The sequence below is a fragment of the Rhinoderma darwinii genome, chromosome 7 (assembly GCF_050947455.1).
Source record: "Rhinoderma darwinii isolate aRhiDar2 chromosome 7, aRhiDar2.hap1, whole genome shotgun sequence".
NCBI classification, from domain to species: domain Eukaryota; kingdom Metazoa; phylum Chordata; class Amphibia; order Anura; family Rhinodermatidae; genus Rhinoderma; species Rhinoderma darwinii.
The window spans coordinates 50,122,921-50,145,636 of record NC_134693.1 but is presented as its reverse complement, the minus strand read 5'-3'; the positions used below and the strand labels follow the sequence as shown (position 1 = coordinate 50,145,636).

The window sequence follows — 22,716 nt, the reverse complement described above, 5'->3', positions numbered from 1 at the left end:
GGTTGGTGAGACCCAGTGAAAAAAGCTTGACAAGCCCCACTTTAGATCATTCATGTTCATATCTTTTTTTCCTGGTTGAACATGACCTTCAAGTGCCTTCACATGTAAAAATCAAGTAGCTGTGATTTGTGGACCTTAGTGGTCACTCTGTGGAAACTTGAGAACCCAGAAACTATGAGGCCCACTAGTCCCTATATATGGAGACTTTTCAATCAAATTGTATAAGAAGTATTTAGGGGAGTTACTCTTCTTAGAAATCCGCCTTAATATGGCATCACTATTCAACACTGTCAGATAAGATCTATCAATGACAGTGGGGATGATTTATTAAGACCAGCGTTTCATGCCCCAGTCCTAATAAACAATTTGTTGGAGTAAGATGCAACACATTTATTAAGGGAAGAACGCCTCTTCATGTTTCATATTTTTCGGCTGGCCACACTCCACATTTATAGGTGTAATGATCGCGGCCATTCGCCATCCCTTTCTCCCCCATCGGACGTAAAATAAATATAATGTATACTTACCTCATTGCTCCTCTTTGTTTCTCCCCACAGGGTCCCCTCAGGCTCCCTCAGCATGCCTCATCTCATACAAGGTCCTGACACCAAGCAGTGCTATGGTGACGCAGCACTTAACCTCCTAACTGCTGCATCACATACAACGTCCTGACACTGCCTGTCAGAGGGCATTATATGAGCCGTGGCATGCTAAGGGAGTTTGAGGGTACTAAGTGGTTAGAAGCGTAGCGGAGTGGTGAGGTGAGTATACTTTTTTTTTAAATTATTGTTGATGGGAAGGTGGGTAGTCTGATCTAGAGCGGAACAAGGAAAGTGGCCCATTGCGGGCCTTTACCTTGCGTTGTCCCACAGTGTAAAATCGAAGCCAGATTTCTGGTGTCAATTCTAATAAAGTTTTTGGGCCGTAGTGGCGCCAATCCCCTTTTTGGTAAGCCATGCCCCATTTTTTTCAAAAGTGTCGAGGATGGCGTTAAATGCCCAAAGTCGCAAATTGGGACTTTTGCAACTTTTCTATGCCAAAGAACTGGCATAGAAATCTTAATAAATTCCCCCTCAGAAGTAGAAAGTGTTACACCTACTCTTTAAAAAATAGTATAGACAGCGTGGTGAGGTAATTAAATAGAAGCAACTCAAGTACATATAGCTGCGCTGTATGTCTTGCAATATTTCTTAAATTACAGGATTCAATTACTGGGCTCATTCTGAGGTTCAGATCTTTTTATTTAATTGAATTTGTCAACTCCTCTATTGGTTATTAATTCAATAGAAGAAAAGAAAGAATTAGGTAGAATTAACGACTTCAGCGCATCTCCCCATGATAGATAATATAGGAATACATAAAATACTTACCTGTAACTCATATCCTGCAAGTTTTTTATATTTTCAAATAATTTACATTCTGCATTTTATATTATATATTTTGTCTTGATGTGTGTTGAATTAAAATCTGAGATATCTGTAACGCTGTATGAATTTGTTTTATGTGAGTTTTCTTTTCATTATACATCATTGAACTAATTTCCCATATTTTATTTAGTCCAAGGGGCATAATGAGGAAATAGTCTGAGTGTTTTAAGAGTTAGCACTCCACCTGCTTTCTTGTATGTTACAGGGGGACACAAAGTGATCAAATAATAATCTTCAATATAATAATTAAAATAATAAGTTACCAATAGATATAAGCGAATTTCCCAAAATTCATATTGGGGATGATGCTTTCAAGTTGGCTATCCAATTAGATTTGGTCTGAGTAATTTTTCTGCGAATCGCAAGTGCCTCTCTAATGTCTTTCGGAACCTTATCTAAGTTGGATACGGTCCTAAAAGACATCAGGGTCAAACATGGCACTTGTGATTCCACCCCTAAAATAAAAAGAAATACCCTACTCACCTCTCCTGGTCTCCAATAGCAACGCGTCCCTGCTGGTCTCCTGAGATGGCGTAGTTTTGTCCCATGTGACCGCTGCAGCCTGTGATTGGCTGCAGCGGTCACATGGGACAAAATAACGCAATCTCAGGAGACCACCAGGGACATGTCACAGCAGGCATCACATGGCACAAAACAATGTCACCTCGCTAGACCGGCTGATTTTGATATTTTTGGGAAATTAGGACCAAATTCGATTAATATAGAATCCATTCGCTCATTTCTATTTACCAACTAAATATTCAGAATAAGTTATTCCAGATAATAGTTTTATAGCATCTTACAGTGCACGTAAAATCCTTGAGTTACTCTCCAGGTTCATGTAAAGCCATGCAGATTAGTCTTGATGATTTCATACATATGTCACATTTCTACGTAAGTCATCACTAAAGACCTACTATTGCTAAAACCAGAATAATATCTATTCTGCTATAATTATACATTAGCATTTCACTTTAAAAAGGGGTTGTCTAGCAATATTACTTAGGGCTTCTCTTTTTATTAGCTTCTAATGCTCTGATATAGACAACACGATAGTGTCCGCAATCAAAAACTCTGCTTCATCAACACAACAAAGTTAAATTGTGTTAGTGCCTTTAGAGGTTACAAGAGTCAAAATAAGTTAGTATAATATTTTATGCAATTGATGAAAAAAATCTGAATGTTTGTCAATTTGCCTTTACATAAGATAATCTGTACAATTTGGTATTGAGGATACTTAGCAAGAAAATTACATTTCTAAATAATATTTAATGTCAAACTAAAAGCAAATTTCTACATGACTAATTTACCTCCATTACAAATACTAAACACAAGCTCATAGAAGGCATAACTATCACTATGATAGACCTTAAGGCCAGGATCACACACACAGTTTTGATAATGTTTTTGTGGTAGTCTTTGGCTCAGTTTTTTGTAATCAAAGCCGGAAGTGGATCTAAAAGGATGAAAAGCTTTAAGGAAAAAACTGAACATCTCCTTTCTTTTGTGCCCACTTCTATGTTTGGATAAAAAAAAACTGAGCCAAAAACTGCATAACTGATCTTCTACTAAAGGGGTTGTCCAGCGAATAAAAATGTTTTTAAAACCATTAAAAAAAAATAGGAAAGAACATACTCACCTCACCGATGCCCCGCCAATCCCGAACTGTCGCTGCATGGTCCCTCGGCAGTCTCTACTTTCTGTGGAAGTGATGACATGTCAGTATGTCATCGCTGCAGAAGGAAATAGAGACTAGCGAGGGATCGGGCAGCATCGGTACAGCACTGTACAGCTTTTAGAGCTGTTTTTAAAATATTTTTTTATTACAGGACAACCCCTTTAATCATCACTGGAACAGTCAGTAGGTCATTTATTAAATCAAATGGAGATTGCCGGTGTGCAGTCATGCTGTTTACAATGTTTATTGTATAATTCCAGCTGTATCTCGAAAGACATGCTGCTCCTAGGAAAAAATGACACCATGTAGGCATAAGAACACTCAAAATAAGTGAAAATGTTATTAACCCCTTAAGGACAAGCGACGGATATATCCGTCGCAAGCAGGTGTTAGTTCCCGCATAGCGACGGATGTATCCTCTGATCGCGCGGGTACTGACAGTGTACCCACGCGATAAGCGGCAGGAGCATGGCTGTTATACACAGCCTTTCTCCTGCCCCAACTGACGGAATCGAAGCTCGCTCTGATTCTGGCAGTTCAACCCATTAGATGCCGCTGTCAATAGCGACAGCGGCATATAATGTGTTTGACAGAGGGAGGGAGTTCCCTCTGTCATCCCATCGGCGCCCCAGCCAAGAAATCGCGGAGCCATCGTGTTTCCATGGCAGCCGGGGGCCTAACAAAGGCCCCCAGGTCTGCCTTCAGCATCTGCCTATTAGGCCATGGCAGAGGTTTTACACTGGCAGGCAATAATGCTTTGGTATACTAAGTATACCACAGCATTAGATAAGCGATCAGCAGATTGCATGGTGAACTCCTCTAGTGAAAAAAAAAAAAGAAGATTACAGTATAATCTTTTTTCCCAAAAAGTGGTTTTATTTAATAAAAGTGTAAAAAAAAAAAAAGAACACATACACATATATGGTATCGCCGCGGTTGTAACGACTCAAACAATAACATTAACACATTAATTAAACCCACAGGTGAACGGCATCCAAAGAAAAGGCAAACGCAAACACTTTTTTTCTCCCATTCCCACCATAAAAAATAAAATAAAAGTTAATCAATAAGTCCCATGTACCCAAAAAACTACACCTTGTTCCGCAAAAATCAAGCCCACATATGGCTACATCAACGGAAAAATAAAAAAGTTACAGCTCCTGGAATGTGGCAATGCAAAAACAAGTCTTTTTTTTTTTTTTAAAAAAAGGTTTTTATTTTGCAAACGTAGAAAAACATAAAACCTTTACATATTTGGTATCCCCGTAATCGTGCCGACCCATAGAATAAAGGTAACATGTAATTTATGCCTCATAGTGAACGGCGTAAATTTATAACGTGAAAAACTATTCTGGAAATGCTGTTTATTTTCAATTCTTTCCTAAAATAAAGTTAATAAAAGTTAATCAATATATTATAGCACCCAAAAATGGTGCAATTGAAAAATACAACTCGTCCTGCAAAAAACAAGCCCTTATACAGCTATGTCGACGGGATAAAAAAAAGTTACGACTTAGAATGCGACAGTGATAAAACAAAAAAAAAATCCTTGGTCATTGACGTGCTAATTGGCCTGGTCATTAAAAGTTGGTTAAAAAAGAACCAGTCAGGAAATGGATACAAAAGCAGTTCCAAGTCCCAAATATCTCTTGGAGACTTAAAAATGACTTAAAAATTTAAAGCATATGCCACAATTATAAATCTGCTTAGAGCAGGCGATCCTCAAAAACTGAATAACCAGTCAAGGAGGGCAATAAAAATGGAGACCACCAAGAGGGCTACTGCTATTACAAATCTGAAGATGCTTTTGTGGTTGAGATAGGTGAGATAGTTGCCCATGTGATTCCCCAGTTGAAGCTTTGTTAGAATGTGGCAAAGAGAAAGTGTTGAAAAAACTTACATGACAGGCTGGTTGGATGCCCTTAATCTATTGATAAAAGGTTTTGTGTTGAATGAGGCCAAAACTGAGTTTTATGCCCATAAAAAATGCTTTCTGTGCCATAAACCAAACACAGCGCACCACTAAATGTAAAACATCCCATGGTAAAAGGGATGTCGGCATCCTGGGGGGAACCTTCTCTGATTCCCTACTTCAGAAGATAGAGGAAAAAGAATGGAGAAAAATATAAAAAGCCAAATAAGGGCCTGTTCACATCACTGTTCATTTCCGTTCCGGGGTTCCGTCGGTGGGTTCCGTCGGGAGAACCTCGCAACGGAAAGTGAAACTGAGAGCACAGCTTCCGTTTCAGTCACCATTGATCTCAATGGTGACGGAAACATCTCTAATGCTTTCCGTTCGTCACCATTCCGGCTGGTTTCCGGTTTTCCGACGGAATCAATAGCTTAGTCGACTCCGCTATTGATTCCGTCTGAAAACCGGAAACCAGCCGGAATGGTGACGAACGGAAATCATTAGCGATGTTTCCGTCACCATTGAGATCAATGGTGACTGAAACGGAAGCTGTGCTGTCAGTTTCAGTTTCCGTTGCGGTGTTCACCCGACGGCACCCTCCGACGGAACCCCGGAACGGAAATGAACGGTGATATGAACAGGCCCTAAGATCCACTGTAATTCAACTTTGTTATGCAAAAAAAGTTATTGTGGTAAATAATATTTACAGGTACTATAAATATATTAACTATACAATGTTTTAAATTAAAATAACATATTAAAATTGACCTGAAAAACACTGAGCATATGTTTAATTACGGTACGCAATTATGAACCTATTCACTTTTATTGACCACGGACACCTTCCCGTATATTTACGGGAAGGTGTTCGGGCCATTGAAGTATACCGCAAATGATAGGACATGTCCGCTCTTTTGCTTTTTACGGGCCGGGCCCCCGCAATCGCGGCCCGTGATTACAGGCACGGCCGTGTGCATGAGGCCTAATGGTTTTTACTGTCCACATCCCACTTAACCAGGGCTGACAAACCGTTCAGATGATGAGCAGTGTAGAAGTCATTTATAGTTTATAAATAGAATCACAATTGGGGTGATCACAGTGATAGATCCCAACCCAATTACTATACTTTACCCAAGAAGAATATGATGCAGCACACCATGAAAATATTTTGGTGAATAAAACCTAAGTTTTTATTTTTTCAGAAGTCATTCTTGTTTTTATTTTAAAATAGAAAGATAGACCAGGGACCCCAACATTAGTGAGACTGAGCCTAACGTTGTCAATTGAAGCTGTGCATTCACAAGCTAAGCATTTTAATACGTAGAATAAATGATTTATTATTTTCAACTTAAAGTGTTGTTTTCTATGTATATTATAATCTAGCTTATTTTATTAGACTGTATTTGGGAAGGGCAGGCAGTAAATGGTAGAGACTGCCATATAGTATCTGTCACTGCTGAGCAGTCAGGCAGTGTGAAGAAACAATATAACATTATGACCTCAGGTTATAGACAGAAGCCTGCGTTCGTCTGTTTTCTATCCAGAGATAATGTCTTTCTGTAATAGGATTATTACACTACATTACTTCTCTAACAGTAGAGTAATATGAGAGGTGTTTGCAATTATTGTATATACCACATGCCCAAATGAAAGCAAAAGGCAAATAATTGCTACATTTACAGCTAATGGCAATTAAAATTAACATAAAGCCATAAACTTATAAAGAAAACACTTCGAAATTAATAGCAAATAATGACAGATTAATAATAACTAATGCACAATCAGAGTTGCATTTATAGAACATAACTTACAGTAGTAGTATAGTTGTTTAAAAGGGCTGTAATCACAGCTGTTACCCTCAAAGAAATAAAAAATCATCATTCATATATATTGTATGTATATATATATATATATATATATATATACTTTTTATTTTTATTTTGAAAGCATTTCACAATGTGTGTTCTCTAAAACAGACATGTGAACAGTGATAAGTGCAGGCTGTGAAATGACACAGCTCTGTCCTCCTATCTCAGCAGGAAGTCACAGCACAATCCCACGCACTAATGAGCTGAATTATAGATAACCAATTAGCTGTGCGTAACCAAACCCTTGTCTTTCCATACATCTGTAGTGGAAGATACTTTCACAGTGCTAATTTTTAGCAATAGTATGTAGTTGGAAAACCGGGTTGATAGTGTGCAGGATTTCTATTTATATAAGTCAAAATTTATTTGCAGTGCACCATCATTTTGAACTGCTGACTTTCTACCCTATCCATATGCTGAAATGTTAACAATTTAAGGCTTACAACCCTTTTAAACACCACTATTGCCATTTTATGTAGATACATTTTAATTTACCTGCTAAGTACAATCCAGTCTTCTATCATATTCAAGGCTATATTGGATGTATACAGAACAGAAATGTTCTACATTCGTTTTTGTGTATCGTTCAACAGTACGTAACACCTATCCTCATCCTATTTAGAGCATAAAAGCCATATTGATTGTGCATTCCACTCTATGAATGATGGAGAAAAACTTGTAACTAACTTGAATTAAGTGGCACTTGCTAGTTTTTACAACAGACCCTTTGGCAATTGAATCTTTATAAAAGTCCTAAAAAGACAGCTGTGTTGGATCTTGCAGAGTGAAACCCAAATCAATAAACCTAATTCTAAACTTAACAAGACAGAGGTAATGACTAAGAACAGGTAGGTTTGTAACTGTTCTGTGCATTTAATTAGTGCCTGTGCTCTTACATTGGCTAGATGACTTGAAGCAAGTGTATATTGGTTTCTCTAGAAGAATACATTACTAGATGCCGCTTGAAAAAACATTTACATACAGTATATGAAACTAGTGCTGTCTGTGTAAATCACTAGATCTATTTTTTGCTTATCTAACCCATATGTATTACATAGCTTATCCAGTCGCTAAAAATTGATGGCCTATCCTCAGAATAGGCAATCAATAGGTGATGGGTCGGGGTCTGACTCCCGGGACCTCCGCCGATCAGCTGTTTTGAAGGGGCCGCAGCGCTCCTACGAGCGCTGCTTCCCATTAATTTCTCTTTGCTCTCTGTGAATCGTCAACACCGATGTAGCGGTGATTCACAGGTATTGCAGCCTTTTCTCCCATTCACTTCAATGCCCCTTCAAAACAGCAGATCAGCGGGGGTCCGACCCCAACCCATCAGCTAAGTATGGCCTATCCTGAGAATAGGCCATCAAATTTTAGCGACTGGATAACCCCTTTAATTCCCTAAAGTGTAGCTAAACGTTTGACAAACTTCTAACATGTCATAGTGACATGTCAGAAGTTTGGATTGGTGGGGGTCCGAGCACTGAGACCCCGACCAATCACTAGAACGAAGCAGCTGAAGTACTCTTGTGAGCGCTCAGCCGCTTCGTGTCTGTTCAGCTTTTTATTGAGTTCGTACACTGATACATTTATTTCCGAAAAAAGCCGAACAGACACGAAGCGGCTGAGCGATCACAAGAGCGCTTCAGCTGCTTAGTTTTAGAGATTAGTGGGGGTCTCAGTGCTCGGACCCCCACCAATCCAAACTACTGACATGTCACTATGACATGTCAGAAGTTTGTCAAACATTTAAATACACTTTAAGCAATAGAGAAATATGATGCTGAATACATTTATTGCTTTGGGTTTGTTTTCAAAATAATAAAATAATAAAATAATAAAATAGCATCTGAACTATAATTTCTCGAAACTCTACACGAGACTTTCCAGGTGGAAAATGTTTACTACAATAGACAAACTTCAGTTATCACAGTGCACATGAGTTACTGGACAAATAGCATATGGGATAATTCACATGGATCAGTTTACAAGTCAGATAAAGTTGTCTTCTCCAGAAAGTAAACAGCAGCCTACAGGTTTACTGTAATATGCACTGGTTCTTTAACAGAGTCACGTTTTAAGAAAAAAAAAATAATAATAATAGGATATGGGAAAGTTAATGAGAGGAGATTTTAGGACGCATAATTTGGAGATATGAATAGTATTATTTTGGGGGGTGTTATGGAAAATGTTACATTCTAGATACTAGGTAGTGTAATTTATATATTTTCTAAATTTGATATAAAGATAGGAAAATCTGCCAGGGAATGTCCAGTCCAGTCCAGTGCTGTGGAATCTTTTCGTTTTGTGGTTAGTTTATTAGCCGCAGTGATGGAGTCGGTATACACATTACCCATGAGTAAAGTTGGTAAAATATATATTTTCATGTAAGGTACTGAACCAGAAAGGGACTCTGTATTGTACATAAGCACAGGAGATGTTTCTATGAAGTACATTAGCCACCTAACATTTGGGCTTTGCTGCGTTTTTGTGCGTTTTTTGGGGGCATTTTTCACAGCGTTTTATAGTGTGACCAGATGTTACATTAAAGTCTATTGTGGAATATAAAAAGCACTACATAAAACTGTGTTTTGGTTTGTGGCGTTTTTGAGGCAATTTTGTGGTCAGTGGTGTTTTTTTTTAAAAAAAAAGCATCATGCTCTGGGCATTGCGTTTTTCTCAGCGATTTTTCCATAGGCTTCCCTGTAGGTCTTTTCGAAAACACCAGAAAAAAAGCATGTACAAAATGACACTAAATGAAAAATGACATGAAAACGAAACAAAAAAATATATATGAAAAACGCATGATGCATTTTAAGAATGCTGGCGTTTTTTTTTGATGTTTAAATTGCCAGAAAAATTCTGCATGTGAAGGGATGGCATAAGACACAATTAACATTGAGCTTTCATGGCTTCTCTATGAAGATCTGACATAATAAAATTGGGCTTATCTTGGCTCCAATGGACATTCCCCAGAAAATTGCGTGGTAGGCAGACATTTGGTAATTCTAGAACCAAACCAGGGTTTTCCAATTATCTTTACATTAGAATCCAATATTACTCCAGCAGCAAATCTATAAATCGGCTTTCAACGATCGTATATTTTGTCATGTAAGTCAGATTTATCATATCATATACGTTTGGAACTATTCAAAGGAATCTCACCACTTTTTCCAGACATTGGCAGGGGTCCCATCACTACCAATGTGGTCTTCTAATATCTTAGGTTGACATGTAAAAAGTTCCTCTTGTTGGAATACTCTTGTAGCACATACATGCTTTGTATAGAAGAGTACACATATACATAGACTCAAATCATATAAACTAATGCAGACCAGATTGGCTTATGGTTTTATCTGCAGTCAATGATATTTTATGTTTCCAGAGACAATAATATAATTCCTGGATGTAAAACGACAATTGTTATTTTGTATTCCCCAAACTCCTCCTGATTGTACCTGCTGCTTCTGGCTCATCTGTCGATGTCTTCTTTGCTTTCTTTCTCATCTATTACGTTGGTCATCTGCTTCGTGTTTAAGTCATGTGGCTCTCCCCACTGCTTACATTTTTAATTACCTCCTCCATTTGTATATAACTATATCCACCAAATAACAGTATCGCTGACACTCATTTCCCCCTGGTGAGTTTTGGCTAATTATTTTTATTATCTGTACATGCTATGATTATATCATTGTATGCAGTTTGTCAAGTGGGAGAAGGTTCATACACCATTTTGTTTTAACCACTGCATGACATCATCTAATTTAACTTTCATGCTTACATTAGAAATTTGATGTAAGGACTCGATAATTAAAAGTCCAGTATCACAAGTTTTATTCCAATTTGGGGAATATAATTACCACAATAAAACAGTAGGAAAAAGGTATGTGGTTTCCACCGAAAAACTATAAGAAGTACAATGAAGATCCATATTTGCCAACTTATTCCATTAAAGATGTAGTCATACTTATTGCAAGGCATCTGGTGATGGGAAATGAATGAGAAGCTAGCTGTGCTCATGACACCATACAGTCTACTAATAACAAGGGGAATTTTATCTCATACCAGGAAAGAGGAGAAAATAAAATCATTATATAATCAAGTTAAAGATGTAACACTATTAATAATTATAGACATGCCATGATTAAGGACGCATGAGACGTCTGAAACGCGTAGGCTCCCCTTTGGATTGATATCCCTTCTTGTACACCAGGATTCCAACTTACGGATCCTTTTTAAAAAATGACTGAATAAAACTTGGAAACAGTTTCCATTTTATCTAAACTAGCGCTGGATCCACCTTCCTTTACCTTAAGTGAAACTATACTTTAGAAGAACCAAGGGCCTATAAAAATGAGTTTGCGCAACACTTGGAGAAGGTAAACATCTAATTACGATGGGCAACTCATTCCCTTTTTGCCTGCACTAATTGTTATATATGAGGCCAACAATGCCTTGTAAAGAGCTCTTATGAGTTATGGACGTGATGAAAAGATCTACCAGGGCAGCAGCCGAAGGAGAAGATAAGTGGCCCACAGGGTCTCCTTTAACCCTTCGACAGGATATGACTAGCCTGAGTGCCCAAAGCTGGTAGTGTAAAAATACAGAAATTCCCCCTTGTTGCCTGATTAAACCTAACCTGGGGAAAGCAAGCATACCAAGGGAACACAACCCTTGCAAATTGACCACTGGGTGTTACCAATTGGGGGGTAAAACGATACAATCTGACACTGTTCAATTAGTTCTTACAGTACCAGACTGTGTGGGGAGACACCCGCTTGACAAGGGGAACAGTAGGAACGTCAAAACGCAGAGTTCTAAGTAATTACGTTCCAGAATTATTATTCAATGGGAATACAAGTATTTACTAAAACAGACATGTCAGGGGAGATGACAGCTGCACTTTAAATATAAAAGTAAATGGAGAGTTTAAAATATGAGAAATATTATGGTAGCCTCAATTACCTTCAGGGTACAGTTGTTTAAGTCACCAGAATACAGGCTATTTTACAAACTATAGTCTGAATCTAAATCAGGGTATAGAGTGATGAAACATGCGCTTGGATTCTGCTGATAGATTTGCAGGGCAATGTTAGGAAATTAGAAATTACTACAAACTTGTTTTATTGTAGGAAAAAAGTTAGAGGTCCAGCACACGATATGATGTGGAAAAAATACAAAACTGTTTATTTAAGTCAAAATTGAAACAAGAAATTAAAAATCCCCGGAGAGAACACCTACGCGTTTCGAACTTATCAGTTCTTAATCATAGCAAGGAGAAAAGCAAAGAATACATGAACTTATAGAGATGGCAGTATCCAACTTTGCCAATGAATCTGAGATTCCACTGCAGATTTCTACTTCAGCTTATCTTCAAAATCCACAGCAGATTTGCTTAGTGAAAATCCTAACCGTGTGAACACTCCCTTACCCTCTGTGAGCCCAAAACTTAGATGAACCTTAAATGCTGATGACCGCCATCTTAAATTACTGGTTTGTATAAAGTAATATGGACAGTCTTTTATGATATGGTGGTCATTCAACTGTCTAAAGCCTGGCTAACTTACTTGCATTTCAGAGATAAATAGAATTTCAGTTAAATAATTGATAGATCACTATAATCCTATTTCAGCTGTGAACTGTCAGATATTTCTGAGCATTTCTATGAGACCCCAGGAATTCTAGCTCTGCTCCTGGTACAATGTAATCACATAGAAAAATTGGCCGCACAAACATTTTTTATCAGCCTGATAAAAAAAAGTCAAACTGATCTCCGCGTAGACTGTTACTTTGAATTTTCACAAGCACTGTAGTTAAATAGTTAGTAAAGTTGAAAGAAGACATAAGTCTATTTAGCACAACTTATTATCCTGCAGTGTTGTTCCAGGGGAATGGAAACACAACCTCCTATGAGATAAGTAGCAATTGTCCACATTTTACGCAACTAGATTCCTTCCTAACTCCAACTATGACTTTTACTTGTATAATATAAAAAAGTATGCAAACATAGGCACAAAAAAAAAAGACATTGAACAACAAATATGTTTCTTTCTCCCTGTTGCAAGGACATTTAAATGAAATTATTCAGTCTTTTCCATGTTGGTAAACTGTGCAACTAGACGTCAGACCCGAAACACGCGTTTATTCCAGCACTGGAGGAACATGTGCTGTAAAAACTCTCTGCCACTACAGATCTTTTGAATTATATTTTGTGCTGCTCTAGCATACTTTATGGAGCCTCCATTTAGTCGGGCCACTTGGCCATATCTCCCCTGATGAATTTTGGCCATAAGAAAACGCGTTTGGAGAAAGAAAAGAAGAATATCGCTTTTCAAAAAGGATAATGAGGTTTCCCAGTCCCCATATTGGAAAGTAGAATGGACCCCCGCTGAACCACGGAACGGATAGGGGGGTGTACAATCCTAGAAAAAACAATACTAAATTTTGGGTGACAAAGGAAAGTACCTGCCTATCGGTATAAATGGGTATTGTTTATAGTGATTTATTTACTAATTTAAGTGTAGTACATAATACTGGTGAATATTTGATGGAAGGTTTCCAAATTCACCATCTATATTTAAGTCCAACTATGGCAATCAGAAAAAATCTGAGGATCAATTACCCATCTTATATATATATTCTGAACAGTTTATCTTGATGTGCATGTGAAGGGTATGCAGAGGTCAACTATCAGCCAAATCAATCTCGTCCCCCCCATCAGGCCGTCCTGCTAGCCCAAAGGATATTTATTACCACAAATATCACAAAAAAATATAATATTTTTGGGTGCCTCTGGGTAAATGAGCCTTGAAAAATATATATTAATTTTAAAGGAATAAGTTGGCAATTGTGCGACATCCTGTGCTGTTATTAGACGCATGGCTGGGAGTATTCTTCCAATAATACAGCCTGATAGATAGAGTTGTCTTATATTTGATTGTAAGGTCATTCTAGTGATGACTTCACGCTCAGTGACATTGGTCCTATCGGCTTGGCTTCTGAGCCAGGTGTAGCATACAGATTGTTCTTTTAGACTGTGACTTTCATAAATGAGTAAGAATACTGTTTTTCCCTTAACCAACTGCAAAGTAGAGATTGGGAGGCCATGTTTTAACTAATATCATAATAAGTGGGGCACTGGTTTTTGTAATGTGATACGCCAGGCTTTGCGGAAACAGCACTCTAGAATTCTCTGTGGGTTTTAGACTACAGCTTAAGTTTCCTTTTACCTTATTCTAACCATATTACAGTGACTGAGTTCCTGTCAAATTTCTATTACTACCACGGGGACTAGTTATTGAACTCCAATTGTTTCATCCTTGGTGATACCGAAGGCAACTCTGTTTTACTTCAGCATGATGTTCTGTCTGTAAAATACTTCAGTCAGCACCAGTTAATTTTAATGAATGCCCTCTAAGTTTTTAGTATCACAACATCATGCTGACATCTAGCACCATACCCCTCACATGGTCCTTACCAAGCATGCCTTCTCTTTCTCTCTCTCTCTCTCTTTCTCCCCCACCTCCTTCCTCACAAGATTGCTATTGCTACGGGCACTCCAACCGCTGCACTTACATCGAGATTGTAAACACGGCGGTCTGCGTGGGCTGCAGACACAACACTCGTGGTCAGCATTGTGAGAAGTGCAAGAGAGGTTTCCACAGAAATGGGTCTGCCAAACTGGATGATGTAAATGTATGCATAGGTTAGTTTGCTAATGCTCCTCACGCTCCAGAAATCATACTTGCATGGTTGGGATGGACATCAGGGGAAAAAGTGTCCACACATTCACTTGACTGTTTTTTGAAACTTCTCATATTCAGCACATAGTAGGGTTTTGACTGGAGAGGCAGAATGTTGTTTGACATTATTACATTTTTAATGCCAGTGTAATACAATACATTATACCTGTCAATGTACTTCATAAAATGCATGATCGGTAGTTATCAGCTGACGACAGTTTAAACCAAGACAACAAAACAGAGGATTTTTTTAAACATTTAGGCCTCAAAATTTTATCTCAGAATTTATCATTTATACAGTGCAATTTAAATAGCAAGAACTATAGTTGTTGAAACACTATCATCACAAGTAGTGTTCCAACTTAAGGTGGCCCTTTAAGAGTATTGTGTCCATTGACTAAAAATGCGCACATAACTTTTAATGTAGAGGCCTGTATCTGCGCTCAGAGACAAAATCACTATACAACGTGCATTGCAAAGTGTGATAACTAAGTGCACTCATTTCTTAATCCCAGAGAATTACACATTTTATGTTTTCTACATGAAGGGACTCTGTATTAAATCTCAGGAGTCAGTCAAATTCGGCATTAGTTATCTTTTTACAGGGATGTAATAACTGGAAATAGAATATATGTTACTACAGAATGTTGGTGGCATTGACTGTAATGTACTTATAAGCTTTGTATGTATAATCTGCTGCATGTTCTTTTTCTTTCGGGTCATGGAGCACCATGATATGTTACTGTAAATGGTAAATGGTAACTTTTTTTCTGTGATGCTATTTTTTTTTTGGAGGGGGGGAGCCAAGACCACAACCACTTGTTTCGTTTCGGAAGTGAAAACTTGAACTAAAGTGTAACAAGGCTTTGGCTTCTGATTTGTGTTTGAGATGGTGCTGGGACTTCCATCTGAGAGAGGGGGAGAGTGAGCTGATTCTTTTACAATCTGGACTCTCATTGCTGCATACTTGACTGTTTCAGATACTGCATATTCTGAAAGAAAATTATTTTGCATGGGTCTGAGTGTGATTCTTAAACCTAAACGTATTACACACATGTAATTTTGAGTTTGTTTTCATTTTCTTTTTGGTGGTGGCTTTTAATTTTAAAACCATATTATAAGTATTTCTATTCAGAAGTGATTTTAGAAAAGTGGAAGGTATGGGTGAATATTTTATGGCCTGCAGGTAATATTCAGTATGTCAAAACAATGCAATGATACAATGCTTTTCATAGACATAAATAGTAGATAGCATAAGAAGCATGCATCATGGTGTGTGTAACCGAAAATGTAAGTAGAATAGTTTAATTGAAAATGCAACACACTTAGGTCAGTTTGTGACTGTACAAGTTGTATTTTATACTAGCGTGGTGATGACATAGTATATCTACATATTATATCTTCTTTTGTGCACTTGGTATCATTTCAATCTCTTGAATATAGTTCCAGATTAATATACTATCTATAGTGCCACTAATGATCTTAGGTGTAATTGCACAAGGTGTATAGGTAAAAGGGACCCAAAAAAAATAATTCACAAAACTAGTAGTTCTTGTAGTTTGAGTGGCCATAAACAAAATATTGCATCACTCACAGCACCCCGATGTAACGCCAGAGCTTGCTGTCTTCCGGTAATGAGGTGGGACTTGTAGGTTCAGCGTGTGCTGTAAAAATACAAATCCTGGCTTCCCCTTCTTTCACCTGTGCTCTTCTACTCCTACCCACATTGTGCATGTGCTAGGTAGGGTCCTGCCATGACAGTAGAGTGGAAGAAGGGGGCTAGCTTACTTCCTTAACAGCATCACAGTGCCAGCCCCCTAGTGGTCATGTGATTTAATAACGAGCCAACACGGAGACCCCTCTTGGCCAGGTGGACCTGTGTCACTGCGTCATCACTGCTGAATGAACTACAGGACTTCAGGGAGAACGTGACTGTTTTCTTAATCGGCGAATGGGTGCCCTTCAAAAAGAAGAGGTACATTAGTAAGTTACTCAATATAGAATTATTAGATTATTGACTTATAATTTTATGGTGCTGGATAACCCCTTTAAATTCTGCATTATAGTTTATCTGTTCTCTGTTTTCTACAGCACATATTTTGTTCTTCTTGAAGACATTTCTCCTGGGTTTCTCACCTCTACCAAACATGACAGACATTTTACAGTTACTAATACCTCTCCATAGACTTAATTAATGCTTCTCATTCTAATGATCATTACCAGAGAGCCCACCTCTGCTGTAACTTGACTCAAAGACGTGAGCGTCTGTCCAATCAAACTAAAAGCAAAAGCGAGAGGAAGATGAATACAAACCTTTATCACACCTTTGAGAAAAGAGAAAGAACTAGAAATGGGGCGAGACTCTTCATCTTAATTAGGATGAGCAGTTTTCGATGTGAGAGAAAAATAGGTGGTTGACTGAATGACTGCAGGCTTAAACCTGTATAATGCAAATTTAACTATTTGTAAATCTCTTATGGCAATAAATATATTTTTCAATAGGCTGTTGCACAGATGCCCAGTCATTAGAATAAAGTAATTCAGAGTATATCAACTATAGTGGAATCCAAAATCCAGATTTTATGTTTTTTAGTATAGGTGTAAAAATAAAAGCTGACTTCTGATTGATTGCTCTGAACTGTAATAAAACACTGAGCATAGGAGTAGGAAGCATTGTTATGGGAACGCAGGTGGAGAAGCTCCTTACTTTTTATATAGATCTTATGATAGTATCAGTGATTAATGGGACTACACAATTGTTTGCTTTAGATAGTTTAAATAATATATCCACTCATTGAAGCCCCCAAACTTTACCAAAACCTTGGTGATTTTATACAATCATCTGCTCCTGCTTAATCCACCCATTGCAGGAATCCTCAGATTTGTGCCCTCTAGTTACTGTCCCCCGTTTACAATTACCACTCTTTTTTAATCTGCGCTCTTTGTGGTTTATCTATGGGGGTACACACATTCCTATCTTAGAGATCTACGGCACTCTATTAAAGGAATTTTCCAGTGGGAAGGATAAGTCATCAATATGTTATCAGTGGGGGTGTGACTCTCAGAACCCCCCCCCCATCAGCTGTTTTAACGGGGCCACGGTGCTCATGGGAGTGCTGCTGCCCCTTAATTCCTGTTAGTGCCCCATACAGTGAATCGCTGACACACTTGTAGCGGCAGTTCACAGTAGTACAGTCTTCTCCCATTTAAGTGAATGAAAGAAGGCTGTAACACTGAACCCCCGCTACAAGTGTGTCGACATTTCACACTTAGACCATCAATTTCTTTTCACTGGAAAACCTCTTTAAGGCCCTTTTACACGGGTCAGTGATCAGGAGAAGGCGCGTTCACACGAACGCTTATTCTTTATCATTGTCGAGTAAACAGGGCAATGATCAGCCGATAAACGAGCAAATGCTCGTTCATCGGCTGATCGCATCTTATATGCGGCCAAAAAAAATTGTTGCTAGTCGGCAACACATTTCCCTGTGTAAATGGGATGTGCTGCCAATCGTGATGCAAACGATCGTCCATTCCCATACTAGAAGATCGTTGCTCATTGGTCATAGCTTTTAATTGTTGAGAATTAAAAAAAGAAAAAAGGCGTCGCACCTTTGGAAAGTTTGTGTGGGGTATTGCAGCTGAACCTCATTCACTTCAATGGAGCAGAACTGCAATACCAAGCATAACCCATGGACAGGTGTGGTGCTGTTATTGGAAGGAAGCAGCCATGTTTTGGACAACCTCTTTAAGCATAAAGAAGCTAAGCTTACATAAACTTAAGAAAACTAAGCTGATTCCAGAACATTTCGCTCTTATTATAGTTAACCATTTTAGTTTCAGATCAAGAACAAATTATTGGGCTACATTTATTAAAGCTGTGTAATAGAATGACTAGACTCATTGGCCATAGCAGTTACAGTTCAGGAAGAGCAGGGAACACAAAGATCATGTGTTCCCTGCCATCCTGTGCAGTCATAGGAATAAATATATAAATCAATTAATTGATTAAAAGATAAACTACTTAATAAAAAAAATACTAATAATAACACACCTGTTCCGAACCCACATGTACTAGCATTAAATATCTTGCGTGACATGACCATATTTTGAATGATACTCAGGCATTAACACAGTCATATTAGGCAGAATATACATTAGCCAAAAGCACAAAAATAATTACCCCTTCCCTATTTTACCCTCACCGTATCTACTTTTGCACCTGCACTAAAATATTCCAGTACCTGGATGATTATTATCCATGTGCAGAGGCACCAACTAAAGCTAAGGGAGGAAGATACAGTTGCAAAAACAAGTAAATGAACCCTTTGGAATAACCTGGATTTCTGCATTGACTAATAAAATGTGGTCTGATTGTTCTAAGTTCCAATAATAGACAAACAATCTAACTAAAGGACTAACTCACAATCCGTTGATTTGTTCACATCTTTTATTGAGCACATTAAGTAAATATCCACAGTGCAGGAAGAAAAAGTAAGTAAACCATCGAATTTAATAACTTGTAGATCCCTGACTAGCAGCAATCATCTCTCCCAAATGTTTCCTGTAGCTGCAAATAAGATTTACACATCGTTAACCCCTTCACAACTGCCATACGGCTAAATACGTTCCAACTGCCGATGCCCCGTCCAGTTGTCACGTATATAAACGCTGGCAGTCTGAAACAGGGTTTAATGAGTGCAGTGCTGCTTCAGTATGAGCTGCACTACACTCTCATGTCTGCCGTGGCTCTAAGAGCCAAGGAATACACCCCACTCTAGATAGCGCAGATACTAGGAGACCCTAGCAATTGGCAGGTATATGTTGAATATAAAGGGAACAAGATGTGCCTAGAGCACATTGAAACCAATTTCCCAATTGCTAAACAATGTGGTTAAAATATAACTTTTATTATTTTGCTATTAAAGATGTCCATGGGGACATAACACTCAGCACAAACGGTTAAAATTAGTAGCCAATATTGCTTCAGCACACGCACTGTATTCACTCGGTCTGCATGTGTTGCCAGACGGAGTGTAAAATACTCAGTTGCCAAGTCTCGTGTCAGCAGCTGCAGACTGCCGAGCTATAGTGGATACGATGTGGTATGCGTGCTCAGAATTGCCAAGCAGGTTAGGCTTTTTAAAATAATAGATTTAGCCCCCCCGACATGTTTCACTGTCAACACAGCGTCCTCAGGGGATCAAAACGGGGCTAGTGAGCGCGCGTGTAGATTGTCAGTCCCTTTAAAAGTTTGCGATTATCCTCACACAGGGTTCACCTGTGTAAGAACCAATTGGAGCTCAGTACAGAGACCGAGCCTCCACAGTGAGAGATTGACACATGTATTGGCCAATATGTGAGCCGTATGTGTGACCAATAGGGCTGTGTTAAGTGCGCATGGGCACTAGCAGCACGGCTGGACTTAGTAAATTTTCTTGCTTTGACACTGTTTTCGGCGCCTGCGTACAAGAGGCACCGATGATCTTAGTCGATTTTCAAGATTGGTAGCTGCATGTGCGCATGTCTAGGCACTTAGAAAAAAGAGATCACTAGATGAATCTCTGTAATAGAGATATACCATCCAGTTTGACCACTATAAGGAAGTATAAATAGCCTACCAGGATGCAGATCACGTTTACAGGTAACATGACCACAGACAGGCTTGGTTGAACGTCCAGAGATGACTTGGACAGTATCTGAAATAGGGGTCTGAGTGTGTTAGGAACATAATGGTACCGTATTCGCAGTCATATTTAACTAAGTACTCCGAAGTTTTAGTGCGCATGTCTAGGCACTTAGTGAATGCATCAGCAGGGAGTTCTCCTACCGATGGGGTACGTATTATAATAAATGCATATATTTTCTATATTACAAGTCCACCTATACTTCCACAAGGAATAGGGCTCAGCCTCACTGTATTGGTTCAAGTAAAGGAAAGAGGGGAGAAGACCACAGGGACGGACAATTAGTCCAATGGACATAATAGACTACTTGAATAGTCAATGTAGAAATATATTGTCTCTTTTTTTCAATGAAGATAAGCATTGGTCTTAATGACCAGATGACAGCTGTCAATATATATATATATATATATATATATATATACATATGTATACCAATTGTGGCATTAGAAATTAGGGCGATTATAGAAAGGCTGCAAAGGTGAATCCTTCATTTAGCCCATTTGGGCTTAGGGATCTGAGCCTATGAATCCATTTTGCTTCTTCTTGCAATAGTTTTTTATCAAGATTCCCAGCTCTGGGACCCAGCTTAACTTGGGTAATGCCCCAAAATTTAAGAGCATTGATGTTTCCTTGGTGGTGAAGTCTAATATGTTTAGAGAGAGGTGTATCCTCCTTCATATTGATCGTACTTTTGTGCTTCGAGATCCTTCTGCGGAGTTGTTGAATGGTCTTGCCCACGTATAATTTTGGGCAGGGGCACTGTGCGGCATAAACGATACCACTACTTTGACAATTAATGAATTGTTTTATGGTAAAGATCCTCCCATCAACTGGGTTGGAAAAGGTTTTGGTCGTCGGCATCAAAGGGCAAAAGGAGCATCTGCCACAGGGAAAGGAGCCCTGTATTGGGGGCGGAAGCCACGTTTTTTGTTCAGTTGATGGTCTCGAATAGTGACTATGTGTTAGATATTCACGGAGGTTCTTACCTCTCCGATAAGTGATGTTGGGAGTATCAGAGATTGTGTCACAAATGTCACTGTCTGTTAGTAAAATAGACCAGTGTCTCTTTAAGATATTTTTAATTTGATATGAGCAATTATCAAAATTCCCTATGCATCTTATGAGGGAAGATGGTTTATTAACAGCCGGAATGGATTTATCATTCTCCTTTTTTCCATGTAGCAGATCATCCCTCGATGTTGCCCTAGCCCTAGCATAGGCTCTATGCAGGGTTTTCTTTGGGTATCCGCGCGCGAGGAACTTTTTATATAGTGTATCACATTCTAATTGGAAGGTGGTTTCTTCAGAGCAGTTTCTTTTTGCTCTCAAGTACTGTCCGATAGGAATACCTTTTTTGAGGGCCGGCGGATGGAAGCTTCCCCAATGCAGGAAACTGTTTGTTGCAGTTTCTTTTCTGTAGATATTAGTTTGTACTGCCCCACCAGGATCCAGGGAAATTTTTAGGTCCAAGAAGTTAATTTCATTTGTGTGTATAGTGTAGGTGAATTTCATCCCAATATGATTAGTGTTGATGATATCCATGAAGTCGGAGAAAAGAGCAGTGTCCCCCTCCCAAAAAATAAGTATGTCATCTATATATCTACCCCAGAAGGAAATGTGACAAGTGAAGGGGAGTAGATCGTCGTTAAAAATTAAAGTGTCCTCCCACCACCCCAAAAATAAATTTGCGTAAGTGGGTGCACAAACAGTGCCCATGGCCGTGCCTTTAAGTTGGTGGTAGAATTTATTATCGAAAAGAAAGTAATTGTGTGTGAGTAAAAATTGTAATAAAGATACAGTGAAGTTGTTATGTGCCTGAAACTGAGTCCCCTTAGTGCTCAAAAAGTGTCGGACAGCACTAAGACCCAGATCGTGATTGATATTGGTGTACAGTGACTCAACATCGATAGTGGCTATTAGTGTAGTGGAAGAGACGTTAGTCCCCTGGATCCTGGTGAGGGTGTCTTTTGTATCTCGTAAAAACGAGGGCAGGGCTGTGACAAAGGAAGACAGTATTTCATTTACGTATGTACTGATACCTTGCGTTAGGTTGTCATTACCGGAGACAATTGGTCTACCAGGTATTGGTGTGACATTTTTATGTATTTTGGGCAAGGCATAAAAAGTCGCCAGAGTAGGTGTTGCGTTATACATCGATTTGAATTCCTCCGGTGATATTATTCCATTTGACCTTGCATTAATCAGTAGTGTACGTAATTCAGATAGATATCGCTCAGTTGGGTTACCATCCAATACCTCATATGTAGATGTATCATTAAGGAGTGTCTGGGCCATCGAGACATAGTCTTTACGATTGAGAATAACAATATTGCCCCCTTTGTCAGAGGGTTTGAATATAATTTCTTCGTTTTTGCTAAGTTCATCCAGTGCTGTTTTCTCCGATT

General features: G+C 38.6%; 1 protein-coding gene across 6 annotated transcripts in view; it reads left to right on the top strand.

The window, feature by feature from the left end:
• Positions 1–22,716, top strand: part of NTNG1 (netrin G1) — a 253,959-nt gene that overhangs the window by 189,729 nt on the left and 41,514 nt on the right. For 4 of the 6 annotated variants that reach the window (XM_075833361.1, XM_075833358.1, XM_075833359.1 and 1 more), the window contains one exon: positions 14,420–14,587. The exons of the other annotated variants lie outside the window; for them this stretch is intronic. In XM_075833361.1, coding sequence (XP_075689476.1) covers positions 14,420–14,587 — 168 coding nt within the window. The remainder of the gene's footprint in view (positions 1–14,419; positions 14,588–22,716) is intronic. 6 annotated transcript variants of the gene reach the window in all.